A 23,423-nucleotide genomic window follows, 5' to 3' on the forward strand; every position below is an offset into this window, starting at 1 on the left:
CCCCGCCCCGCTCAGACAGATTTGAATGACAGTACAGTGAAGTGCTTGTGAATTGTTTTATGGAGTTTTGCCGCCTTCTGCTGGCGCTTGGGTGCGACTGATTTTATAGGCTTCAGCACCGATGAGCATTGTGTAAGTAATTATTGACAACAATGGCGGCCTACTAGTTTATTTTTTGATTGAAAATTTTACAAATTTTATTAAAACGAAAACATTAAGAGGGGTTTTAATTAGGGCTGTCAAAATTATTGCGTTAACGCGCGGTAATTTATTTAATTTATCTAATTTATTTTTGCATTCGAACATATTTATTTTTGATTGAAGCGACATTTTTTTGGGTCGAAAATATATATTTTGATTGAAGCAACTTATTTCTTTATTAAAGCAACTTTTGTTGATGGAAACATAATGACACAAATATACCTCCATATGGCTCCGCCCAGGGGATACCATTTTTGACTGGGGTAACTACATTAGCACGACATCGGCGGGCGTACCATATTCAATGGATGACGATGTTGGCGAAAAGTATTGCCCTAGCAGCCCGATTTAAAATTCCCCTCAAGAATGATCGGGAAACAAAAAACACTCACTGTCAACTTAGTATGATAAATATTCTTGTAAGTTAATTTTGTTGCTGACACTGCGTTCGTGGTAATCGACCTGTTGTGCCGCCCCATTGCTCCAAAAAGTATCTCCGCCTACATGGTTTTAGGAACCTAGGTGTGCCCTCCGGTGAAACGCTTTCCACCCTCATCATCATCCACACACGATTCGAAGGCTGACTTCAAGACGCAACTCTGCCTTGGGAAGCATCTTCAGAGGAAACGCCTGTATGTAACACCTTTTGTAATTTGTATTGTTTATTGTGCGTTTTCATGTGTGGGAAGACACTTTGGAGTTTGGGGAGAGTTTGTGTTGTGGTCTTATGTGCGAAAGGCTAACGGACACATGCTAGGCGTTAGTGTGCTTTGCTATTGCTGTATCAGCAGCTAGTTATTAACGCGGATTTGTTTTGCCTTTATTGAAGATGACGCTGACTTTATTTCATTTTTATTTTAGTTTGTTCAACTGTTCATGTCATCAGCACTTGCAGAGTTAAAATCCGGTACATAAAAGGGGGTTTAGTGACGTCATAATGGCGGAGTTTAGCTAACTTATACTTCATGTCGTTTCGTAATTATGGTAAATAAATACTACTTGTCCAGTCGAAAATTGCACGCTAGGAAACTGGGATCTAATTATAATACCCGACTTTTAAAATGTCGGTGACAAGTTTTTGTTTTTTTTTCTTAAAGACTTAACGTCAACTTTGTTTTATCTTGTCTTAAATTAATAGAAGACATCGAGTGCCGTGTTAAACGTTTTATATATTGTATTTTATGAACTTTATTCCGACAGTCCGTGTCGTATAATGGGTTATTAAATACAGTTAGTTTTGAATAGAACGTTGGCTTTATTCACGACCAGCAACTCGGCAACCAGCCGGACATATCTTTTCAAGCATACGCATATCACACACGACATCCGGTACAGCACTTCCTGTTACATGTCAAAATAAAAGCATGGCAGTTTATACCACAGTCCGGCTATAATGCGGCACTCTTTGATGCTCAGACAATTGTAACCTAGATCCAACATAAAGCAGCATAGATCCAACATTGCCACAACATAGAACAACACGACATAGAATAATATTGTCAGTTTTTTTTTCATTTTTTTGACGCCGGCATAAAAAGCTAGTGTACGCATTTTAAAAAAGTCTACAGAGTATTCGTTGGCAGTTTAGGAGAATTTCATTACAAATGAAGAATGGAAGAGCAGCCGCAACGAGCAAACGTCACATATACACCAATTTCAAGTCCTTTAACATAAACGCATTAAAAGACAATATTGCAACCTACACATAACATGCACCACGATCCTTTACCGTTTTAGAAACCTCGAATACACAGGTTAAAAACACAGCGACGGCGCCCGAACAGATACTAGCATGCTAATGTTGCTAACTGGCTCACAAACATGCTAATGATGCGCCCGAACCGATACTAGCATGCTAATGTTGCTAACTGGCTCACAAACATGCTAATGATGCTAACTCGTGTTTGCTTTCTTGTTGTAGATAAGTCGAAAGCAGTTTTGACCCACGCAACCAACCAAAATATAGTCCGTGTCTGTTTTTGCTACAACAAAAGCACATGAGTAGGACGCACTCGCTATGCTAAGGATCATCGTCATAAAGCAGGGTAAAATCCCTGCTCTCCGGAAGAAAATACGATTTGCGAGGGAATTAACATGCAATTTTCGAAACGACAAGGTGTATCTATACTTGTATATAAATTGAACTTTATGTTTGTTCCCCGTGGACTCCCAAACGGCTGAGATTTTGACGAAATATTACAGTTTTACTATATGTGTCTCGGATTGTTGTTACATGGGCTTGATGTCTGTAGGCATCCATGTAGTCTCTTGCGATTGCAATGTCGCAGTTGGCTTTCTAACTTTACGGTTTCATGTAGAAATTTAAATATGCCGTGATTATACGTTGTGGTTTTGAGTACTCCACAAAAAGACTCAGGATTTAATAGATGTACAATTTTCCAGAATATTACTAAAGGATTGATTTCGGCTGGGTATTTTTTATCTCTATAAAGGCGAGTTTGTCTGCGTGGCTGTCAGCTTTTAGACGTCGGGCAGCCATCTTGAGTCATCATGAGTCCTACACCCAAAGAATAGAATAACCGGTTTGAACATAGTAAGAAAGACAATCTTGCAACCTAAACAGCACATATATGCATCACGAACCTATGCTGTTAAAGAAACATCGGGTATACGGGTAAAAACACTGGAACCGCGCCTGGCCCAATGCTAACATGCTAATGTTGCAAACTGGCTCACAAATACCGTAAGGGCTAAAGTGCCAAAATACGAAGGGCAAAGCCTTCACTTACTTTTTCTCATTCACCTGGATGTAACGACATTCCATTTATACCGCACGATGTGAAACTTCTCGACGTTTCTAGAAGGCAGATTCTGTACTCGCCTTCCTACATGTCAATCCCGCCCATTCTTGCTTTCAACGATCAATCAGATCAGAGGTTTTCGTCATCCACTAACCTGGGTCGCTACAATAAAACGTGTTGGAAGCTCGCAGAAGGCGAGTCGTGAGGATAGACGTTGGATGCGTTTTATATTTGCCGCACTTCCGTCGGGTGTATTTCTATCCAAACCGTATTTTAACCATTGGCGCCTCCAGAAATTTTTCATAGGGGTGGCCAGATGGGGCCACTTAAAATCTTGGGGTGGCCAAAACTAAAAGCCATAATTTCAGGTTTTCATTATATTATTGCAATAAAAAGGTCAAGGGAAAACTATCAGAAAGACTTAAGGACACGGCTACTGATATACTTTGGTTTATTGTGTAATATTTGATGTTACTAATGATTTAATGTGCACGTACCAAAACAATTCTGTTTTATTGTGTTGTATGTATATATTAGGCATAAGGTGTACGTTTAACAAGGGCTGTCAAATGGTTAAAATTTTTAATCGAGTTAATCACAGCTTAAAAATGAATTAATCATAATTAATCGCAATTCAAACCATCAATAAAATATGCCATATTTTTCTGTAAATTATTGTTGGAATGGAAAGATAAGACAAGATGGATATATACATTCAACATACTGTACATAAGTACTGTATTTATTATAACAATAAATCCACAAGATGGCATTAACATTATTAACATTCTTTCTGTGAAAGGGATCCAAAGATAGAAAGACTTGTAATTCTTAAAGGATAAAAATGAGTTTGTATATTGTGACTAAATATTGTCATCTAGTGTATTTGTTGAGCTTTCAGTAAATGATACTGTAGCGACTTAACTGTTCTGCCCAAATGCATGATGGGAAGTGGTGCATCCATGACTGTGTGTGGTGGCTGCAAATGCTATATCTTCTCTGCGTTAGGTACACTACTGGGTGTTAAGAAAAAGATCAACTCCTGTCATTCTTCCCCACGTCGCTTCCCATGTATAATGTATTTTCAAATCACGGAGCTTGCATAGCACACACACCAACAAAAGAATAAAGAAAACCGTACATACGGAGACATAGTAATTAGGACTGTCCCAAACGACTAATTTCCTCCCGATTAGTCAACCGACCATTTTTACGATTAGTCGACTAATCTAATATATATATATTTTAAACTATTAATGAATTTTTTTGTGGAAGTTTATTAATCCACAGAAACATTTTGGAACACCTAATTTTTTTATTAACGTATAATAGGCATGTGCCAGTTATCAGTTTCAAGGTTTACCGTGGTATGAAAATGTCACGGTTTCAAAACCGCGAAAATTTTCCGTCATACCGTAGTACAGTATTCGCTATTTTACAAGTCTCAAATATGCAGCCAGAAGTATCTTGGAGCGACAGCGCTCAACCCTCCCACTCAGGTAGTTGATGTGTGTGTGTCAGTGACGCTATTCTGCTAAACACCAAAAAAGAAACACTCCAAACAAAAGGCATACTTTTCTTGAATTTATGGAGGTGTCAAATCATGGTAACTGAAATATACAGTTTTAAAACGTTGTACAATAGTATTTTACACGTGTGAGTAGATTCATTAGCACAAACTCAACAGAATGTGAGGAAGTCATCCATGAAAAAGTTCGCCAAAAACAAAACACACATTTTCCTTTCAAATTCAAAATACAAATTGACTAAAAACTTACTTAGACGAATGTTAGCCTAGTCTTAGCTGGGAGAGCAACTTCATCAAGGTTATAAATCTCACAAGCTTGAATGAAGGAACAGGGATAACATCAAAGATCGCTAATTGCGACAGATGATCTTGCCCTAAGCACAAATGTACGCTCGCTGGAAAAGGAGAGGTCTCACTCCCATTGTTTTTAGATGGAACCTTTACACAACAACATTCACATTTTAACTAACTTATCCATTTTTAACTTATTAACTTATGAATTCTGCGTCTTTTTAACACAAAGGCATGACATGTAGACTAGAGTTGAGACTGGCTGAAAATGGCGAAACTTCACTTGAGCTTTTGCCTCCTCAAAAAAAAGTCCATATTTTTCAATTTTATTTAGAAGTATTTTTACTTTTTTATAGCAAATAATTTAGTTCTTGCTCCAATCTTGAGAAACCTGAGCTGTGGCTGTTGGTAGTCTATAAGTTCTATTTATTTTAATTTTATTAAAAAAAAAAAATTGTGTATTTATTAATTTTAACATAATATTCATGTTCCAATTTGCAAATATTTTCTGAAAAATAAAAAAATCCCGGAATTTTATTTATTTATTTTTTTAAACCCTTACCTCTCAAAATAACACATTTTGGAGCTATAATTGCAATACCGTGTTACCGTAAAACCGCGGTATTTTTGCTCACGGTTATCGTACCGTCAAAATCTCATACCGGCACATGCTTAACGTATAAATTCATAACGTAAATATCAATAATAAATCACAAACAATGAGGTCAAATGCTGCTGGCATTAACTAGTGCAAAAAAAATATAAACGGAAACACTGTGACTTCACCTCTTTAACAGGAGTCAAAACAATTCTTACTCTTTTTGTGGCATGTCATTGTCCATATTGTTCTAAATGTTTGAATGATTTGCAATGTCCCGGACAACCATTTTCAGAATACTTTGTGTGAGTTCAGACGCTTTTTCTGGTGTGCTTCCGTATTTTTAAGGGAGGGGAAAAACTGTTCAACTTTTGTTTGTTTTAACCTGAAAATAGATCAAGTAGAGGGCACACTGAAATATTACCACAATTATTTTGAGTGAAAGGCACACATACTCGCATTGACAAAAATTAAATATATAGTATTAATTTTATAGTATACGACCATATGTAATACTTTATAATATTAAGTAACTAACATTAGTGCAGTCATGGATTACAGTAAGCAGGCCAGTGCTGTTTCCATATATATTTTTTAGGGCTGTCAAACGATTAAAATTTTTAATCAAGTTAATTACAGCTTAAAAATTAATTAATCATAATTAATCACAATTAATCGTAATTCAAACCATCTATGGAAAATGCCATATTTTTCCTGTAAATTATTGTTGGAATGGAAAGATAAGACAAGATGGATATTATATATTCAACATGCGGTACATAAGGACTGTATTTGTTTATTATAACACTAAATCAACAAGACGGCATTAACGTTATTAACATTCTGTTAAAGCGATCCATGGATAGAAAGACTTGTAGTTCTTAAAAGATAAATGTTAGTACAAGTTATAGAAATTTTATATTAAAGCCCCTCTTAATGTTTTTGTTTTAATAAAATTTGTAAAATTTTCAATCAAAAAATAAACTAGTAGCCCGCCATTGTTGATGTCAATAATTACTTACACAATGCTCATGGGTGCTGAAGCCTATAAAATCAGTCGCACCCAAGCGCCAGCAGAGGGCAGCAAAACTCCACAAAACACAATTAACAACTGGGTATTTGACTGTACTGTCATTTAAATCTGTCTGAGCGGGGCATGTGCGTTAATTGCGTCAAATATTTTAATGTGATTAATTTAAAAAAATTAATTACTGCCCGTTAACGCGATCATTTTGACAGCCCTAATATTTTTATTATATTATGTATATACAGGATATATGTATATGTTTTCCCCAAGTGGGAAAGTCCATGATCCTAATAAATTTAATAATAAAAAAAAAAAAAATTAACCCTTAAGAGTCGAAGGACGCGCCGGCGCGTCCTCAGCGCACGTCGTCTTTGAAGCGCCCTCACGTTTTAATTACGTCACCCACATGCCGTTGGTTGGTCTCGTTTTAAAGTGCGGAAGTTGCGGTTTACTCTCGTTATTATTTGAAGCCAATCGACCAATTAAAACGTGAGATATTGTCATTTAAGTTTTATAGTTTTATTGTCCTCTCAAAAAAACATTAAAACGCTGCATGGATCATTTGTTTGTGTCTATATTTCCATCATTTCTTGTCCTTTTTCAAAACGGAAGCTCCATGAAAAAACCACAAATCAAACGAACCCTTTCGAAGTCACAGTGGAAGCACAAAATGCGTTTTTTAAATAAATGTAACTGCCATGCGAGGTTCCACCGAACGAGAGGGAGGAGTGTTCTGAAGCAGCGAGGTGGCGAGCCGACGGCCGTTTGGATCGAGCAGCGACTTTGTGTGACTTTGAGAATGAACGGAAAACTAAATTTAGCGCAAGCAATTGTGCTATTTGATCAACTTGAGGAAGAGGATGGTCCAAATTCGTCATCATCGTCTTCTTCGGAAGAGTCCTCGAGTGAAGATAGTGACGTATTTGAACACGTGGGTGACGCCATCGACGAGCAGAGGTAAGCAAACTCACTTTTTTTTTTTTAGGCTGGAAAAAGTTTCTTTTGAAAGTTTCTTTTGATATTGCAAGACAAAGTTAATTTTGATGCAATATAAGTGTGTGTTTGTGTATATAATAATAAAATGTGCACATCAGATCAAAGTCGTACGTGAACTGTGTGTATCCAAGGCAGGAATTTATAATTGTGGTGATCTTCTTTCTATATGAAGATTAGGGATGTAGCACATATTCAGCTATGGTATTCTTTCTATTGTCATACATATAGATTTCCATTATTATTTATTGCTGTATATATTTTTATTTTATACTTTATTATTTTCATAAATACTGACTTTTTTTCATGTACATTTATAGTGACAATGAAAGTAAAGTGAAATGAAAATGGAAGGGTGGAAAGAGGACCAACACCCCATGGAAGTGTGGGCTGTGTGATGTCGCCCTGTTTCGAATTCCAGGACGAAACTGCTTTTCGGAGTGGCATGCCTGAAAAAAAAATTCACTTGTTTATTGTAAATATTTTTGAAAATACTCCCCCCCCCCCCCCCCAATGTTATATATATATATATATTTTTTTTTTTTTCCCCCACAATCAGTCTTCTCAATTTGTGTATATAAATGTGTGTTCAAGAAGCTTGATTGTGTGTACATAGTTTTCATCAGGTGATGGGCCGCAATACCTAAACTCATAAAGAGATGGCCTCTAAACACTTTTTGTGTTAGATGGTATATATTTTTTCACTGTTCGGTCTGCTGTATATAACCTGTTTTGACTAGAGCATTTATAAAGGCAAAAAACGCCTATGCTATACCTGTTGTTTATGTTGAATTGTCAAATATAAGACTATTTATTCAAAAATTTTTTGGTTGAATGTTCATCCTAACATGTTGAATAAATATTACAAAGTTTCAAAACGGTTCGTTACGCATGTTTGGTTGTCAATTGGACATCAAAATTGAAAATTTTGACAAAACGATTGTGGAATTTTTGGTCTTTTTGGGCCCAAAATGATGATTTATAATTGGTCAGTGACGGAAACAACAGTTTGGACATGAAGTTCAAGGTGTCACAAAAAAAGGGACCAAACCAGGCCATCGTAAACAATTCTTTCTTTGAAATATAAACACAACTTCAAAGGCATGCAAAATCAGACAAAATAGGCCCAGACCTTAAAGGGTTAAACAATTATATTGTATACAGTGGGGAGAACAAGTATTTGATACACTGCCGATTTTGCTGGTTTTTCCCACTTGCAAAGCATGTAGAGGTCTGTAATTTGTATCATAAATTCTCTTCAACTGTGAGGGACGGAATCTAATACAAAAAAACAGAAAATCACGTATGATTTTTAAATATTAAATTTGCATTTAATTGCATGAAATAAGTATTTGATACATCACAAAATTCAAACTTAATATTTGGTACAGAAACCTTTGTTTGCTATCACAGATACCAAACGTTTCCTGTAGTCCTTGACAAGGTTTGCACACACTGTAGCAGGGATTTTGGCCCACTCCTCCATGCAGATCTTCTCCAGAGCCTTCAGGTTTCGGGGCTGCTGCCGGGCAACACTGACTTTCAGCTCCCTCCATAGATTTTCTATCAGGTTCAGATCTGGTGACTGACTAGGCCACTCCAGGACCTTAAGATGCTTCTTATGGAGCCACTCTTTAGTTTCCTTGGTTGTGTGCTTTGGGTCGTTGTCATGCTGGAAGACCCAGCCACGACCCATCTTCAGGGCTCTCACTGAAGGAAGGAGGTTGTCAGCCAAGATCTGGCAGAGTAGCAGCCCCAAAAAATGATGTTTCCTCCTCCTTGTTTCACTGTTGGGATGGTGTTCTTTGGGTTGTACTCATCCTTCTTTTTCCTCCAAACACGACGAGCGGAGTTACCATAAAGTTCAATTTTGGTCTCATCCGACCACATGACCTTCTCCCGTTGCTCCTCTGGATCATCCAGATGGTCAGTGGCAAACTTAAGACGTGTCTGGACATGCACTGGCTTCAGCAGCGGGACCTTGCGTGCGCTGTAGCATTTTAATCCATGACGGCGTAATGTGTTTCCGATGGTTTTCTTCGAGACTGTGGTTCCAGCTCTCTTCAGGTCATTGACCAGGTCCTGCCGTGTAGTTCTGGGCTGATCCCTCACCTTCCTCATGATCAATGATGCCCCGCGAGGTGAGATCTTGCATGGAGCCCCAGAACGAGGCAGATTGACCGTCAACTTGAACTTCCTCCATTTTCTAATATTCGCTCTAACAGTTGTTACCTTCTCACCCAGCTGCTCGCTTATTTTCCTGTAGCCCAACCCAGCCTTGTGCTGGTCTTTTATTTTATCCCTGATGTCTTTACACAGCTCTTTGGTGTTGGCCATTGTGGAGAGGTTGGAGTTTGTTTGTTTGCGCATGTGAACAGGTGTCTTTTATACAGGTAACAAGTTCAAACAGGTGCAGTTACTTCCGGTAATGAGTGGAGAACAGGAGGGGTTCTTAAAAAAGAAGAGCCGAAATATTTACTATAGTAAATATTTTCAATATTTATATTGATATTTCATAATAATATTTCAACTATATATTATATATATATAATAATATTTCAACCCATATATATAATATTTCAACTATAGTTGAAAATGTATCAAATACTTATTTCATGCAGTTAAATACAAATTTATTGTTTAAAAATCATACAATGTGATTTTCTGGATTTTTGTATTAGAATCCGTCCCTCACAGTTGAAGAGAACTTATGATACAAATTACAGACCTCTACATGGCTTGCAAGTGGGAAAACCAGCAAAATCGGCAGTGTATCAAATACTTGTTCTCCCCACTGTACTTCATAATTATTGACTGGGCGCGGCGCTGATTAATAGGGGGCCTGCATTATTGGCCTGGCCGTCAAAGCGGACAGAGTGGAATCACAGACAAAGAGCTTTTTCCGTTGAAAATTCAAGTGAATAAATGCTTAAATCCCTGAATTCTTTATAGATATGGATGTAAAACAGTCTCGATTCTTGGTTGAATGCAAAAACTGGGCAGTTAGCATTTATTTTACATAAATATTGCGCACTATGATGCTTGTCAGTAAGCAAATGTAGCAGCCGCCATATGAAAAAAAAAAAAAAAAAAGCGCTTTTTCCATTGAAAATTCTTGTGAATAAATGCTTAAATCCCTGAATTTTTTATAGATATGGGCGCAAAACAGTCTAGATTCTTAGTTAAAAGCAAAAAAAAAAAAAAGTGCAGTTAGCATTAATTTTACGTAAATATGTCTAAGTACAATGCTAGTGAATGTAGCTAGCGGCCGCCTTATGTAAACGGATCTTTTCTGGCGAAAATTCTTGTGAATAAATGCTTAAATCCCCGAATTCTTTATAGATATGGATTTAAATCAGTCTCGATTCATGGTTAAATGCAAAAAAAAAACGTGCAGTTAGCATTTATTTTACATAAATATTGCGAACTATGATGCTAGTCAGTAAGCAAATGTAGCGGCCGCCATATCAACACAAAGAGCTTTTTCCATTGAAAATTCTTGGAACTAAATGGTTAAATCCCTGAATTCTTTATAGATATGGATGTAAAACAGTCTCGATTCTTGGTTAAAAGCAAAAAACTGGGCAGTTAGCATTTATTTTATGTAAATATTGCGAACTATGACGCCTGTCAGTAAGCAAATCTAGCAGCCGCCATATGAAAACAAAGCTTTTTCTGTTGAATTTTTGTTAATAAATGCTTAGATATGGTCATAAAACAGTCCCGATTCTTGATTAAAACAAACAAACAAACAAAACCCATTTGCATTTATTTTACGTAAATTTTGCGAAGTATGACGCCATTGCCGTGGCGGCGAATTTCTCCCATTTTTTTCACGTTTCAAAATGCATGCATAGTACGAAAAATTTAATAATTACCTTGAATCCTTGAACAAATAACTCCTGAGACAATCCTTCCTGTTTATGTGCGGTACAGCTTTCGTAGTTTTTCAACCTAAATCTGGCATTAGATCGCTGCGTGCGTGATTTAGAATAAGTCCTCTGATGCTGGATGTTGACAGGCCCCCTTCTTGAAGGCGTAAACCAGTGTGTGACGGATGTGACCTGTCAATAATTATGAAATCGATGACTAAGGCATGACCATTTCTCAAACTAATATGTAATTTGTAATATATTACTTTACAGGGTAACAAGCTCCAAGGACAAAAGATGGCACTTAAGATGATCATTCTATGCAGTGAGTGATGTTCCAATTCAATCTCCGCCGAGGCAGCTTCATTCATTGCGATCCTCTTTTTCACTTGCTACGTGCTTTGACGTACGTTGTACTAATCATACTTCTTTTCGACTTGCCTTACCTCCACTTTCTCCTCGGTTACCAGGCACCCCACATGGTGTCCACAGGTAGGCAGTGGCGCCTCCAGAAATTTTTCATAGGGGTGGCCAGATGGGGCCACTTAAAATCTTGGGGTGGCCAAAACTAAAAGCCATAATTTCAGGTTTTCATTATATTATTGCAGCAAAAAGGTCAGGGGAAAACTATCAGAAAGACTTAAGGACACGGCTACTGATATACTTTGGTGTATTGTGTAATATTTGATGTTACTAATGATTTAATGTGCATAGTCCATAACTGTCCAGTCAACATTTTGATTTCCACAACGACTCTGTTTTATAGTGTTATGTATATATTAGGCATAAGGTGTACATTTAACTAGGGCTGTCAAACGATTAAATTTTTTAAATTGAGTTAATCACAGCTTAAAAATTGATTAATCGTAATTAATCACAATTCAAACCATCTCTAAAATATGCCATATTTTTCTGTAAATTATTGTTGGAATGGGAAGATAAGACAAGACGGATATACAGTATACGTTCAACATACTGTACGTAAGTACTGTATTTGTTTATTATTACAATGAATCCACAAGATGGCATTAACTTTATTAACATTTTTTCTGTGAAAGGGATCCACGGATAGAAAGATTTGTAATTCTTAAAGGATAAATGTGAGTTTGTATATTGTGACTAAATATTGTCATCTAGTATATTTGTTGAGCTTTCAGTAAATTATACAGTAGTGACTTAACTGTTCTGCCCAAATGCATGATGGGAAGTGGTGCAACCATGACTGTGTGTGGTGGCTGCACTACATGGTGTTAAGAAAAAGATCAACTCCTGTCATTCTTCCCCACGTCGCTTCCCACAATATTTATAGTTGCTGTGGGAGAGATGACAAAGCTTTTGCCATTTAAAAGCACGGCCCCAATAAATGCTTGTATTTACTCCACTCTGCCTCTTATCTCCGATATATACCGGGAATGCGTTGATTGCGATAAATATTTTCACGTGATTAATTTTAAAAAATTAATTACCACCCGTTAATGTGATAAATTTGACAGCCCTACATTTAAGAAAACAAAATAAATGCATTAATTTAGGATGAAATGCATAACAGATGCTACAACAATCTAACGATATACTGGCAAGTGGGGTGGCCAGTGGGGTGGCCAACCAATTTATAGGGGTTGCCGTGGCCACCCCTGGCCACCCCCTGGTGGCACCACTGCAGGTAGGTATAATTCGATTACGCTAGCACCACTATGTTCTTAGGTAGCATAGACGTTACAGTGCCCTCCATAATTATTGACACCCCTGGTTAAGATGTGTTTTTTAGCTTCTAATAATTTTTTAAAAATTCAAATAATATGGGACCTGAATGGGGAAAAAAAGAGTGAAATCCAACCTTCAATACAAGTGCATTTATTCAGTGGGGAAAAAAATCCCACATAAAGAAAAAGAAATAATTATTTGACATCAAATAATGTGTGTCACAACTTTGTACAACCCCCTTTTGCCAACAACACAAGGTCTGGGGACTGAGATGGCCATGGGAGGAGCTTGATTTTGTGTCTGGTGAACCATTTCTGTGTAGATTTGGCCATATGTTTAGGGTCATTGTCTTGCTGAAAGACCCAGTGATGACCCATCTTCAGCTTTCGGGCAGAGGGCAACAGATTTTGATTTCAAATGTCCTGGTATTTCAAAGCATTCATGATGCCATGCACCCTAACAAGGTTCCCAGGGCCTTTGGAAGCAAAACAGCTCCACAGCATTACTGACCCAGTTAAAGCCTGGGAACATGTGCTTTGGTCAGATGAGACCAAGAATGAGCTTTTTGGCATCAAACACTCTAAGTGGGTGTAGCGTGCCGTGAAAGATGCGCATGCTGAAAACATACCCACTGTATGGGGGTGGGTCAGTGATGCTGTGGAGCTGTTTCGCTTCCAAAGGCCCTGGGAACCTTGTGAGGGTGCATGGTATCATGAATGCTTAGAAATACCAGGACATTTTAAATCAAAATCTGTTGCCCTCTGCCCAAAAGCTGAAGATGGGTCGTCACTGGGTCTTTCAGCACGACAATGACCCTAAACATATGGCCAAATCTACACAGAAATGGTTCACCAGACACAAAATCAAGCTCCTCCCTCCTCCCATTGCCATCTCAGTCCCGAGACCTTGTTTTGTTGCCAAAAGGAGGTTGTACAAAGTATTTACACCAGGGGGTGCTAATCATTGTGACACACATTATTTGATGTCAAATAATTATTTCTTTTTATGTGAGATTTTTTCCCCCACTGAATAAATGCACTTGTATTGAAAGTTGGATTTTTCTTTTTTTCCATTAAGGTCCCATATTATTTGAATTAAAAAAAAATATTAGAAGCTAAAAAACACATCTAAACCAGGGGTGCCAATAATTATGGAGGGCGCTGTAAATGTATTTTTTGTTGTAGCTTGTGGCTCTTCTGTCTGCTTCCTTTCTTTCTGTGCCCCCTGTTACCCTTCCTGTTCGCTGCTTTCTCCTAATAAATAAAACGCGAACAACCACATTGGGAGTAAATCAAACTCTTATGTGGCACATTAAAACTGGTCAGACCATAAGAACATACGGATTCCCATTTTCTTTATCCAAGCAGCTGAACAGGACAGGTTAAGAACAAATCAACTTGCGTTTGTTTATTGAAAAAAATATGAAATATTTATTTAATACATGTTTCTTCTCAGGTCTAATGACCACACTGTCGTTCCCGCCAGTGCTTTTCGCACTAGTCCGTTCTGAGGAGAATCCTTACTGCACCGTCACGCAGCATCATGACGAGTTTGTGTACGAAATTGTTGGCGACTCCAGTCCACCTAGCTCTTACCAATGGGTTGACAGCAAGGTAGGATACGCGAAAAATATATTTGCTTATTAAGGTCATCCTTCCTTTTACAAATGAATTACCGTATTGGCCCGAATATAAGACGACCCTGATTATAAGACGACCCCCTCTTTTTCAAGACTCAAGTTTGAAAAAAGACTTTTTGAACACCAAATTAATTTTTATACAGAAAATAATTACAGTTAATCTGAAACAAATGATTATAACAATGTATTTGAGAGAAAAAGCATGTTATTTTACCTCATTCAAATCTTAATATCTGAACATTTAAATATGTGAACTTAAGTGGAATCACATTTGTAAATGAATGACTTCTGTTTTTTTTTAATGTAAATCAACCAATCTATTGTGATAAAACAACAAAATTGCAGTAACTGCATTAACCATCCAAGTGTAGTCTAACTGTTGTCTTGAAACAAATCTGAATAAGGAAAAATATTGCAATAAAATAATGCCAACTGGTTTTAAACTTGAAATATCTGAGCTCTGTCATGACAGAACATCGCTTCAATGATACCTGGCGCCATCTAGCGTCATGAATGGGTATAATGTCTAGACCGCAAATATAAGATGACTATGGAGGTAGATTTGTCTTTATTATTCAATCAAAAAAAAAGTTGCTTCAATCAAAATATATATTTTCAATCGAAGGAAATGTCACTTCGATTTAAAAAAAATTTTTTTGAATGAAAAAAAAAGTTTTTTTTCTACGATTGAATTTTTTAAATTTTTGATTGAAGTGATTTTTCTTTTCAAAAAAATTTTTTTTTTTTTTTTTTTGAAGCAACTTATTTTTTGATTGAATAATAAAGACACAAATGTCCTAGCCAAAATGTGGTCCCAACGCAAAATTACATGACTTCAATCAAAAATGGAGTTTCAATCAAAAAAAAATTCAAACAAAGAAAAATAGTTTTCAAATATATTTTTTTGAGTTTCAAATTATTTTTGCATTCAAACACATTTTTCTTATTGAAGTGACATTTTCTTCGATTGAAAAATATATATTTTGATTGGAGCAACTAAAAAAAAAAAAAAATTTATTGAATAATAAATACACAAATCTACCTCCGTAGACGACCCCCCTTTTTTTAAAATCTTATTTCAATGCAAAAAAACACCGTCTTATATTCGGACCAATACGGTATAATTTGAGTCATTTGTTTCCATTGGCAACGATAAGACATCCAAATGGTTTGGACGGCAACCAATGAGTTACAGGAGAAGTGATGGTGCAAGTAGAAAATGACACATTGCTAATGATTGGTTTTCTGTGCTCATTAGGACATTTCCTTAGTGGATGACATGCATCCCAACAAATCGGACCTGCATTCCAACTGGACTCATCTTGTAACGAAAACGTGTATGGAAGGGATCTACCGTAGGAAGATAAAGTGCTTTCCACTGGTGAGAAGCGTCACGTCTGCTTCAGTGATGCTGTGCCAAACTGTTGCCTGATATCTAAAATGCTCTTTTTCATTGTCTTTAGGAAAATTGCACTGTCAATTGTAACGGTAAGTCTCATTTTTTTATTCTTGTTTGATTCCCCCACTTGCACAAAACGCTCTCGGACGGTTTTTCAACTAATGTGCAATTGGATGATGTTATGATAAGGGTTAGTACAAAGGGTGTACTGTAACTTTGACCAATGTGACTATTTTTGACTGCTATTACAAAAATCTTCCACATTGTCGTGTTTATAATACCTAATAATAATTTAAAATAGTTTATGTGACTGGCCGGGTTGGATTATTGAGTGGGTTTTAACCCACTCGTCTCCCCAGAAATTACGCCTAAAGTTACGAGTGTCTTTCAAAAATATGACATTAGAATGCTTGATCATTGGCCGAGCTCATGTTCTTTCATCGTCCCACAGTCAACTGCAATGAAATTTCTTCAGCTCCTGTGACTGAAGTTTCTCTGTCTGGAGGTAGGAACCAACCAATTGCATTGACAACACAATTAACTCTTAATAAGAGCTGTCATTGTCGTTTTTTTTTTGTTTTGTTTTTTTAAATAACTCATTCTATCAATTGAGAGAATAGTCGGATAAAGATTTGTGTGGCATGAGAATTTCTTACAGAATCATTATTTCCCCAATTATTGTTCATAGGCCAAATATTGTTGTGTATTTGGTATTATTTTATGTTTAAATGCAACCAAATTATCCAAATTTAAGTTAACAAACCATTGAATTCATAAACTATTGACATGTCAGGGAAACTGGGCCGATTCGTATGGGGCCTATTTTCAAAAACGTCAAATTCAAATCGTGGACTTCATAATACTTGACAGGACACTGGATACGGGGCCGATCCGTAGGGGGCCTATTTTCAAAAATTTCAAATTCAAATATTTTCAAAACCAAAGCTGCTACTGACCTAAAACCAAAACCGCCACCTACCTTAGCCATATATATATGAGCCTCCATGAGCAACGGCATCAAGAAATTCAAAGTCGTTCCCCTATAAAATCCCGATTTTTTTTTTTTATACGAGTATAACAAAACTTAAAATGGCTATAAAATTCTCAGATATTCCCCTAGATGCACAAAATTCACCAAATGCAGAGATAATCACCAATATTTTCAGGATCAATAGCAATATTAAACATATCATACAAGTTTTTGCTCCAAATAGCAACTTAATTTTCTTTTTATTTACTCTTATAAGTTTTCAACAGATAATAAATCACTCAATTTTCACAACAGAAACTTAATACTCGAGGAAAACATGCAGAATCAACTATATAAACATAAACAAAATATATAAACATTAAGTTATGCACATTATGATGAGGGTTAGTACAAAGGATGGACTGTAACTTTGACCAATGTGACTATTTTTGACTGCTATTACAAAAATCTACCACATTGTCGTGTTTATGATACCTAATAATAATTTAAAATAGTTTATGTGGTGGCCGGGTTGGATTATTGAGTGCGTTTTAACCCACTCGTCCCTCCAGAAATTACGTCTAAGGTTACAAGTGTTTTTCAGAAATATGGCATTAGAATGCTTCATCATGGGCCGAGCTCATGTTCTGACCTTTGTATTTTATCTTCCCACAGTCAACTCCACTAAAATTCCTTCAGATCATGTGACTGCACCTCCTCTGTCCGGAGGTAAGAACCAACCAATTGCATTGGCAACACAATTATTATTATTATTTTTTTTTAATGGTTCATTCTATCAATTGAGAGAATAGTCGGATAAAGATTTGTGTGGCATGAGAATTTCTTACAGAATCCTTATTTCCCCAATTATTGTTCATAGGCCAGATATTGTTGTGTATTTGGTATTATTTTATGTTTAAATGCAACCAAATTATCCAAATTTAAGTTAATAAACCATTGAATTCATAAACTATTGACATGACAGGAAAACGGGGTTGATTCGTATGGGGCCTATTTTCAAAAACTTCCAATTCAAATCATGGACTTCATAATACTTAACAGGACACTGGATCTGGGGCCGATCCGTAGGGGGCCTATTTTCAAAAATTTCAAATATTTTCAAAACCAAAGCTGCTACCGACCTAAAACCAATACAGGCACCTACCTTAGCCATATGTATGAGCCTCCATGAGCAGCGGCATCAAAAAATTCAAAGTCGTTCCCCTATAAAATCCCGATTATTTTTTTTATACAGGTATAACAAAACTTAAAATGGCTATAAAATTCTCAGATTTTCCACTACATGCACAAACTTCACCAAATGCAGAGATAATCACCAATATTTTCAGGATCAATAGCAATATTAAACATATCGTACAAGTTTTTGCTCCAAATAGCAACTTAATTTTCTTTTTATTTACTCTTATAAGTTTTCAACAGATAATAAATCACTCAATTTTCACAACAGAAACTTAATACTCGAGGAAAACATGCAGAATCAACTATATAAACATAAACAAAATATATAAACATTAAGTTATGCACATTATGATGAGGGTTAGTACAAAGTGTACGCCCCCCCTGGCCAAGGTGCAAATTTGCTTTTTCGTGTCACATGCACTTTAAATGGCCCAAAATTACCTAATTGACTGCCACTGACAGCCATAGACGTTCTGGACGTCTACTAGTGATAAACTCATTCTAATTCACATTAGAAGCTTGTTTTTCTGTTAATTAGTTGTTTGTAGAATATCCTACAATGATTTCCTGACCAATTCATCGATAATCGTTGTATCGCCATATGGTCAGATCATCGTTATCGAGAGCTTTGTATCTCAAATCGTATCGTAACGTGAGGTACCAAGAGGTTCCCACTTCCAATTTGGAGTACAAGTTAAGTATCTCGAGGCCGGGCAAAGTGTCCGCTTTATTGGAAATCAAAATATGGTCACCCTACTTAGTCATGCCCTCCTCATAAATGTGTCTGCTCCTTGGAAACCCGATCGATCGGAATCGGCAAAAAAAATATCGGACATGCCTTTTTTTTAATATATTTGTATTTTTAAATGAAATCGTTTTCTATTTGTATTTAACGTTAGACAAAATGTCTTACACACTCATCCAGAGTCTTTAGTTTTGGCTTAAAGTAGGGTTATCAAATTTATCCCGTTAACGGCGGTAATTAATTTTTGAAAAATGAATCCCGTAAAATTATTTAACGCATGCGCTGCACGACCCACTCACGCATTGTCGCGTTCAATCTATAATGACGCCGTTTTACTTACATAAAGAGCTAAAACATAACGTAAAATGAGTAGAGTGAATTTAGGCAGTCTTTGGAGCCTTTTTATTATTGGCTAAAGCCTTAAAATCTCCCTCTCCACAATTAGAAATATCGTGGGAAGCAATGTGGGGAAGAAAGGTAGTAGTTGATCTTTTTCTTAACACCCTATGTTATTTCCCAATTGGTGCCACTACGCACAGTCATGGTTGCACTTCCCATCATGCATTTGGGCAGAACAGCTAAATGGCTATAGACCCTACCCACGTGACGTCACAACTCCGCTCTCCTGACTGGTGCCGCCCACTTGTCCGTCAACACATCGTGTTGACCTGTTACGGCTACGTACATTCCTCCTATTTACGGCGTGTTTTTCTGCTCGTTAACATTAATAATCAAAATGGTGAAGGCGTGTGTGGCGGTCGGTTGCAATAACAGAGAAGATAGACGGAGAGACTCGAAGTTCTACCGGATTCCGAGAGACCTGGAGAGAAGAGAGCGAGATGGGCTGCTGCAATTTGACGAGAAAACTGGGCTCCAAACGATTACCACAGATTATGTAGTAGTCATTTTATATCTGGTAAGATGCATGTAATATATATTTAGAGGGTTTTGGGCTGACAACCACAATTAAGATCATTGCTAGGCTAATCGCCGACAACATACACGTATGTATGTAGTGAGAGTGCTATCGCTAAACCATATAAACATTAAAAGCCCTACCTCCATTGACAAACGACATGACCACAGATTATGTAGTAGTCATTTTATATCTGGTAAGATGCATTTAATATATATTTAGAGGGTTTTGGGCTGACAACCACAATTAAGATCATTGCTAGGCTAATCGCCGACAATATACACGTATGTATGTTGGGAGAGTGCTATCGCTAAACCATATAAACATTAAAAGCCCTAACTCCATTGACAAACGACATGAAATACATTAGACTTGACAGTGGATGTTAGCAATAACAAACGATTTTGAATTGAAAATTTCGTAACTCACCTTTCCAAGCACAAGATAGATTCCTGCCGAATTTTCGTGGACGTTTCACCCAACCAGCAACAAAGTATTTATAAGCGTCCAAGCTCTTGAAGTTTTTCAAATTTTCGTGAGAATAGGCTGATTTTGTGTGGACAAGATCATTGTAAATATCAGCGTAGCAGATGTCAGGCAGACAGGGCGAAGACAGTGGGTCGAAAAACATCGATTTGGGCATCAAATATGGATCTGGCGACTGTATAGAACGAAGCTTTTCCACATAACGCCTTTTATGCAACACATCCAGTGAGTTTACGGCATCAGAAAGCACCGGGTCTTCCATGAAATGCATTTTAAATTCCTCGATCAATTGAAACCAATGCTAATACAGAGACAAAATGACGGACAAGTGGGCGGAACCATACAGCGAGCACGTGGTTTTGTGACGTCGGTGGGTAGGGTCTATAGTATCATTTACTGAAAGCTCAACAAATACACTAGATGCCAATATTTAGTCACAATATACAAAGTCATATTTATCCTTTAAGAATTACAAGTCTTTCTATCCATGGATCCCTCTCACTGAATGTTAATAATGTAAATGCCATCTTGAGGATTTATTGTCATAATAAATAAATACAATACTTATGTACTGTATGTTGAAGGTATATATTCGTCCGAGTTTTATTCATTTTTTTCTTAATGTATTGCCAAAATGTATATGATCGGGGAAAATTATCGGGAATGATTGGAATTGAATCAGGAGCAAAAGAAAAGCAATCGGATCTGGAAATATCGGGATCGGCATATACTCAAACTAAAACGATCGGGATCGGATCGGGAGCAAAAAAACATGATCGGAACAACCCTACAAACGGATTATACTGACTTATGTATTTTGTTAATGGACAATTTGGAGTGTCATGAAAAGCTAATGTGTTGTTAAAAACCCAAAAGAAAAACAGGAAAATATTCCCCAAGGTGAAATGTGGTCTGCTGTACAGTCTTGCTACTGGAGGATATCAAATTTTAATCTTATGTTTTCTTTACAGGGCAAATTGCTGGAATTGTCATCGCAGTCATCGCACTGGTTGTGGTGGTGCTCCTTGTTTACTGCTTCTGTTGTAAAGAGGACACCAGAAACGGAGGTTTTAAAAAAACCAAGCAATTTTATGAAAAAATATTTTGGTTTAAAACTGATTCGGAGGGAAAGGAATATGTTTAAAACTTACCGTAAATATTTAATTTGCTTAAAAAACATTTATTAAAAAATATTTGCATGCATTTTTTTCATTTTATACTAAATATATACTAAAAGAAATGAAAAAACATGTCTTATATCTATCTTTTTTTCACACTAAATATGAATAAATACATTGAAACTACATTTTTTCTTTTTTTATGTGGCTGATGGAGGTCTTGAGGGGGATCGAGGTGCGCTACTTCGCGGTTTTTCACTTATCCTCATTAACCGCAAAAAATGAGGGATCGCTGTAAAATACAGCAGCCTTGAATGTCTGAATACAGCGCTGGCCAAAAGTATTGGCACTAGGGGTGCACGATATCCATTTTTTGAAACCGATATCGATAACTCCTTGCTCCTCAAAGCCGATACCGATATCGATAACTGATAATATATATATTAGGGCTGTCAAAATTATCGCGTTAACGGGCGGCAATTAATTTTTTAAATTAATCACGTTAAAATATTTGACGCAATTAACGCACATGTCCCGCTCAGGCAGTATTCTGCCTTTTGGGAAGTTTTACAGCAAGGCTTTTTGTGCTGTGTAACAGCGAACTCTTGTGGTCGCTTTGCGACATGGTTTATTGTTTTCTTGCCAGTTCATTATGGCTGCATGACGTCTCGGGCTGATAATGTTGTGCTTATATGATCCTTGGACAAGATTTGTCAGTAAGTATGGTTGTTGTAAAGAATGTACATATTATGTTAGTAAGCGAAATGTTATATTTTTTGTATGAGACGCTTTTTGTTAATGTTTAGTGAACCTGTATAGCGTGCTAAGCTAACGTTGTTGCTAATGCAATGCTTGTGTACTTTTTTTTTTGTAGTTATTGTCTAAAGAGGACAATGGTTTGAGGCCATTTTATTAATAAATCAGATGAAAAAGGAAGAAGTCTGATTATTAAGGCGTCGTTCACTAGCTGTCTAGCTTTGGAAAAAGTAGACGCTTCGGAGTGAGGACAGCATAGACAGATTTAAATGACAGTAGTGAAATGCCCACTACAGTCCTTATGTACCGTATGTTGAATGTATATATCCATATTGTGTCTTATCTTTCCATTGCAACAATTTATTTTACAGAATATATATATAATTTACAGAAAAATATGGCATATTTTATAGATGGTTTGAATTGCGATTAATTAATTTTTAAGCTGTAATTAACTCGACTAAAAATTTTAATCGTTTGACAGCCCTAATTATAATATGTTGAGTAAATACTACAGAATACAGATTCTACACTAAGAATGGCTTTCAAATGACACTCTTTATGACAAATATGTTTGGCAATGAATAATTATTATAATATACAGTGGTACCTCTACATACGATCGCTTCGACACGCGAACTTTTCGACATCCGACGTAAAATTTGACTCGCCATTTGTTTCTACATCCGACGACATGCTCGAAATACTACGACAATGGCAGCACCGCAGACGAATGCACGGCGGATTTTCTTGTGTGACAAATCAACACTGGTTTCAGAAAAGGTTGGTACAGGTGGTGAAACAAGGAAAAAGTTGACGCTTACCTTCTAAATGAAGATGCAAATGACAGAAAAATATGAGCGTAGGGTGGGCATCCGTGAAACGGCTCAACAATACATCTCCACGGTCCTCCTCCGACCATCGTTCGCCAGTCTTTATAAGTTAAGCTGACAATTCTTAGTGTGGTAACATCTCCAGAGAAATCGCCAACTTCGCCACGTTTTTATCATTTATTTCACAACTTATTCAAAACAAAAACACCTTCTGTCTGCGGCAATTGACGGTGTTCTCAAGAAAACATTCAAAGTGAAAGTGAAACTCAAGCTCACCGGTCTGTCTCTGGCACGTCAGCCCCGCGGTGCGTTCAGGGTCAGCAAAAAAAAGTCCGCCACATTAGAACCCGATTCGTTACATTAATACTGTACAGGAATTATTATT

General features: G+C 36.8%; 1 protein-coding gene across 3 annotated transcripts; it reads left to right on the top strand.

Annotated features, from left to right (window-relative positions):
• Positions 1 to 714: 714 nt before the first annotated feature.
• On the top strand, positions 715 to 21,669 carry LOC130909950 (uncharacterized). 3 transcript variants are annotated; one of them, XM_057826909.1, is made up of 8 exons: positions 715 to 833; positions 11,546 to 11,597; positions 14,432 to 14,589; positions 15,874 to 15,996; positions 16,079 to 16,103; positions 16,466 to 16,519; positions 17,660 to 17,713; positions 21,303 to 21,667. In XM_057826909.1, exons 2-8 carry the CDS (start codon positions 11,570 to 11,572, stop codon positions 21,473 to 21,475), a joined length of 615 nt encoding a protein of 204 aa, XP_057682892.1. In that variant the 5' UTR covers positions 715 to 833; positions 11,546 to 11,569; the 3' UTR covers positions 21,476 to 21,667. The 3 variants fall into 3 exon arrangements, with proteins under 3 accessions (XP_057682892.1, XP_057682890.1, XP_057682891.1); XM_057826907.1 differs by lacking the exon at positions 715 to 833 and adding an exon at positions 2,190 to 2,317 and having other exon boundaries at positions 21,303 to 21,669; XM_057826908.1 differs by lacking the exons at positions 715 to 833; positions 17,660 to 17,713 and adding an exon at positions 2,190 to 2,317 and having other exon boundaries at positions 21,303 to 21,669.
• The last annotated feature ends 1,754 nt before the right edge of the window (positions 21,670 to 23,423 follow it).

The sequence above is a fragment of the Corythoichthys intestinalis genome, chromosome 21 (genome assembly GCF_030265065.1).
Source record: "Corythoichthys intestinalis isolate RoL2023-P3 chromosome 21, ASM3026506v1, whole genome shotgun sequence".
NCBI classification, from domain to species: domain Eukaryota; kingdom Metazoa; phylum Chordata; class Actinopteri; order Syngnathiformes; family Syngnathidae; genus Corythoichthys; species Corythoichthys intestinalis.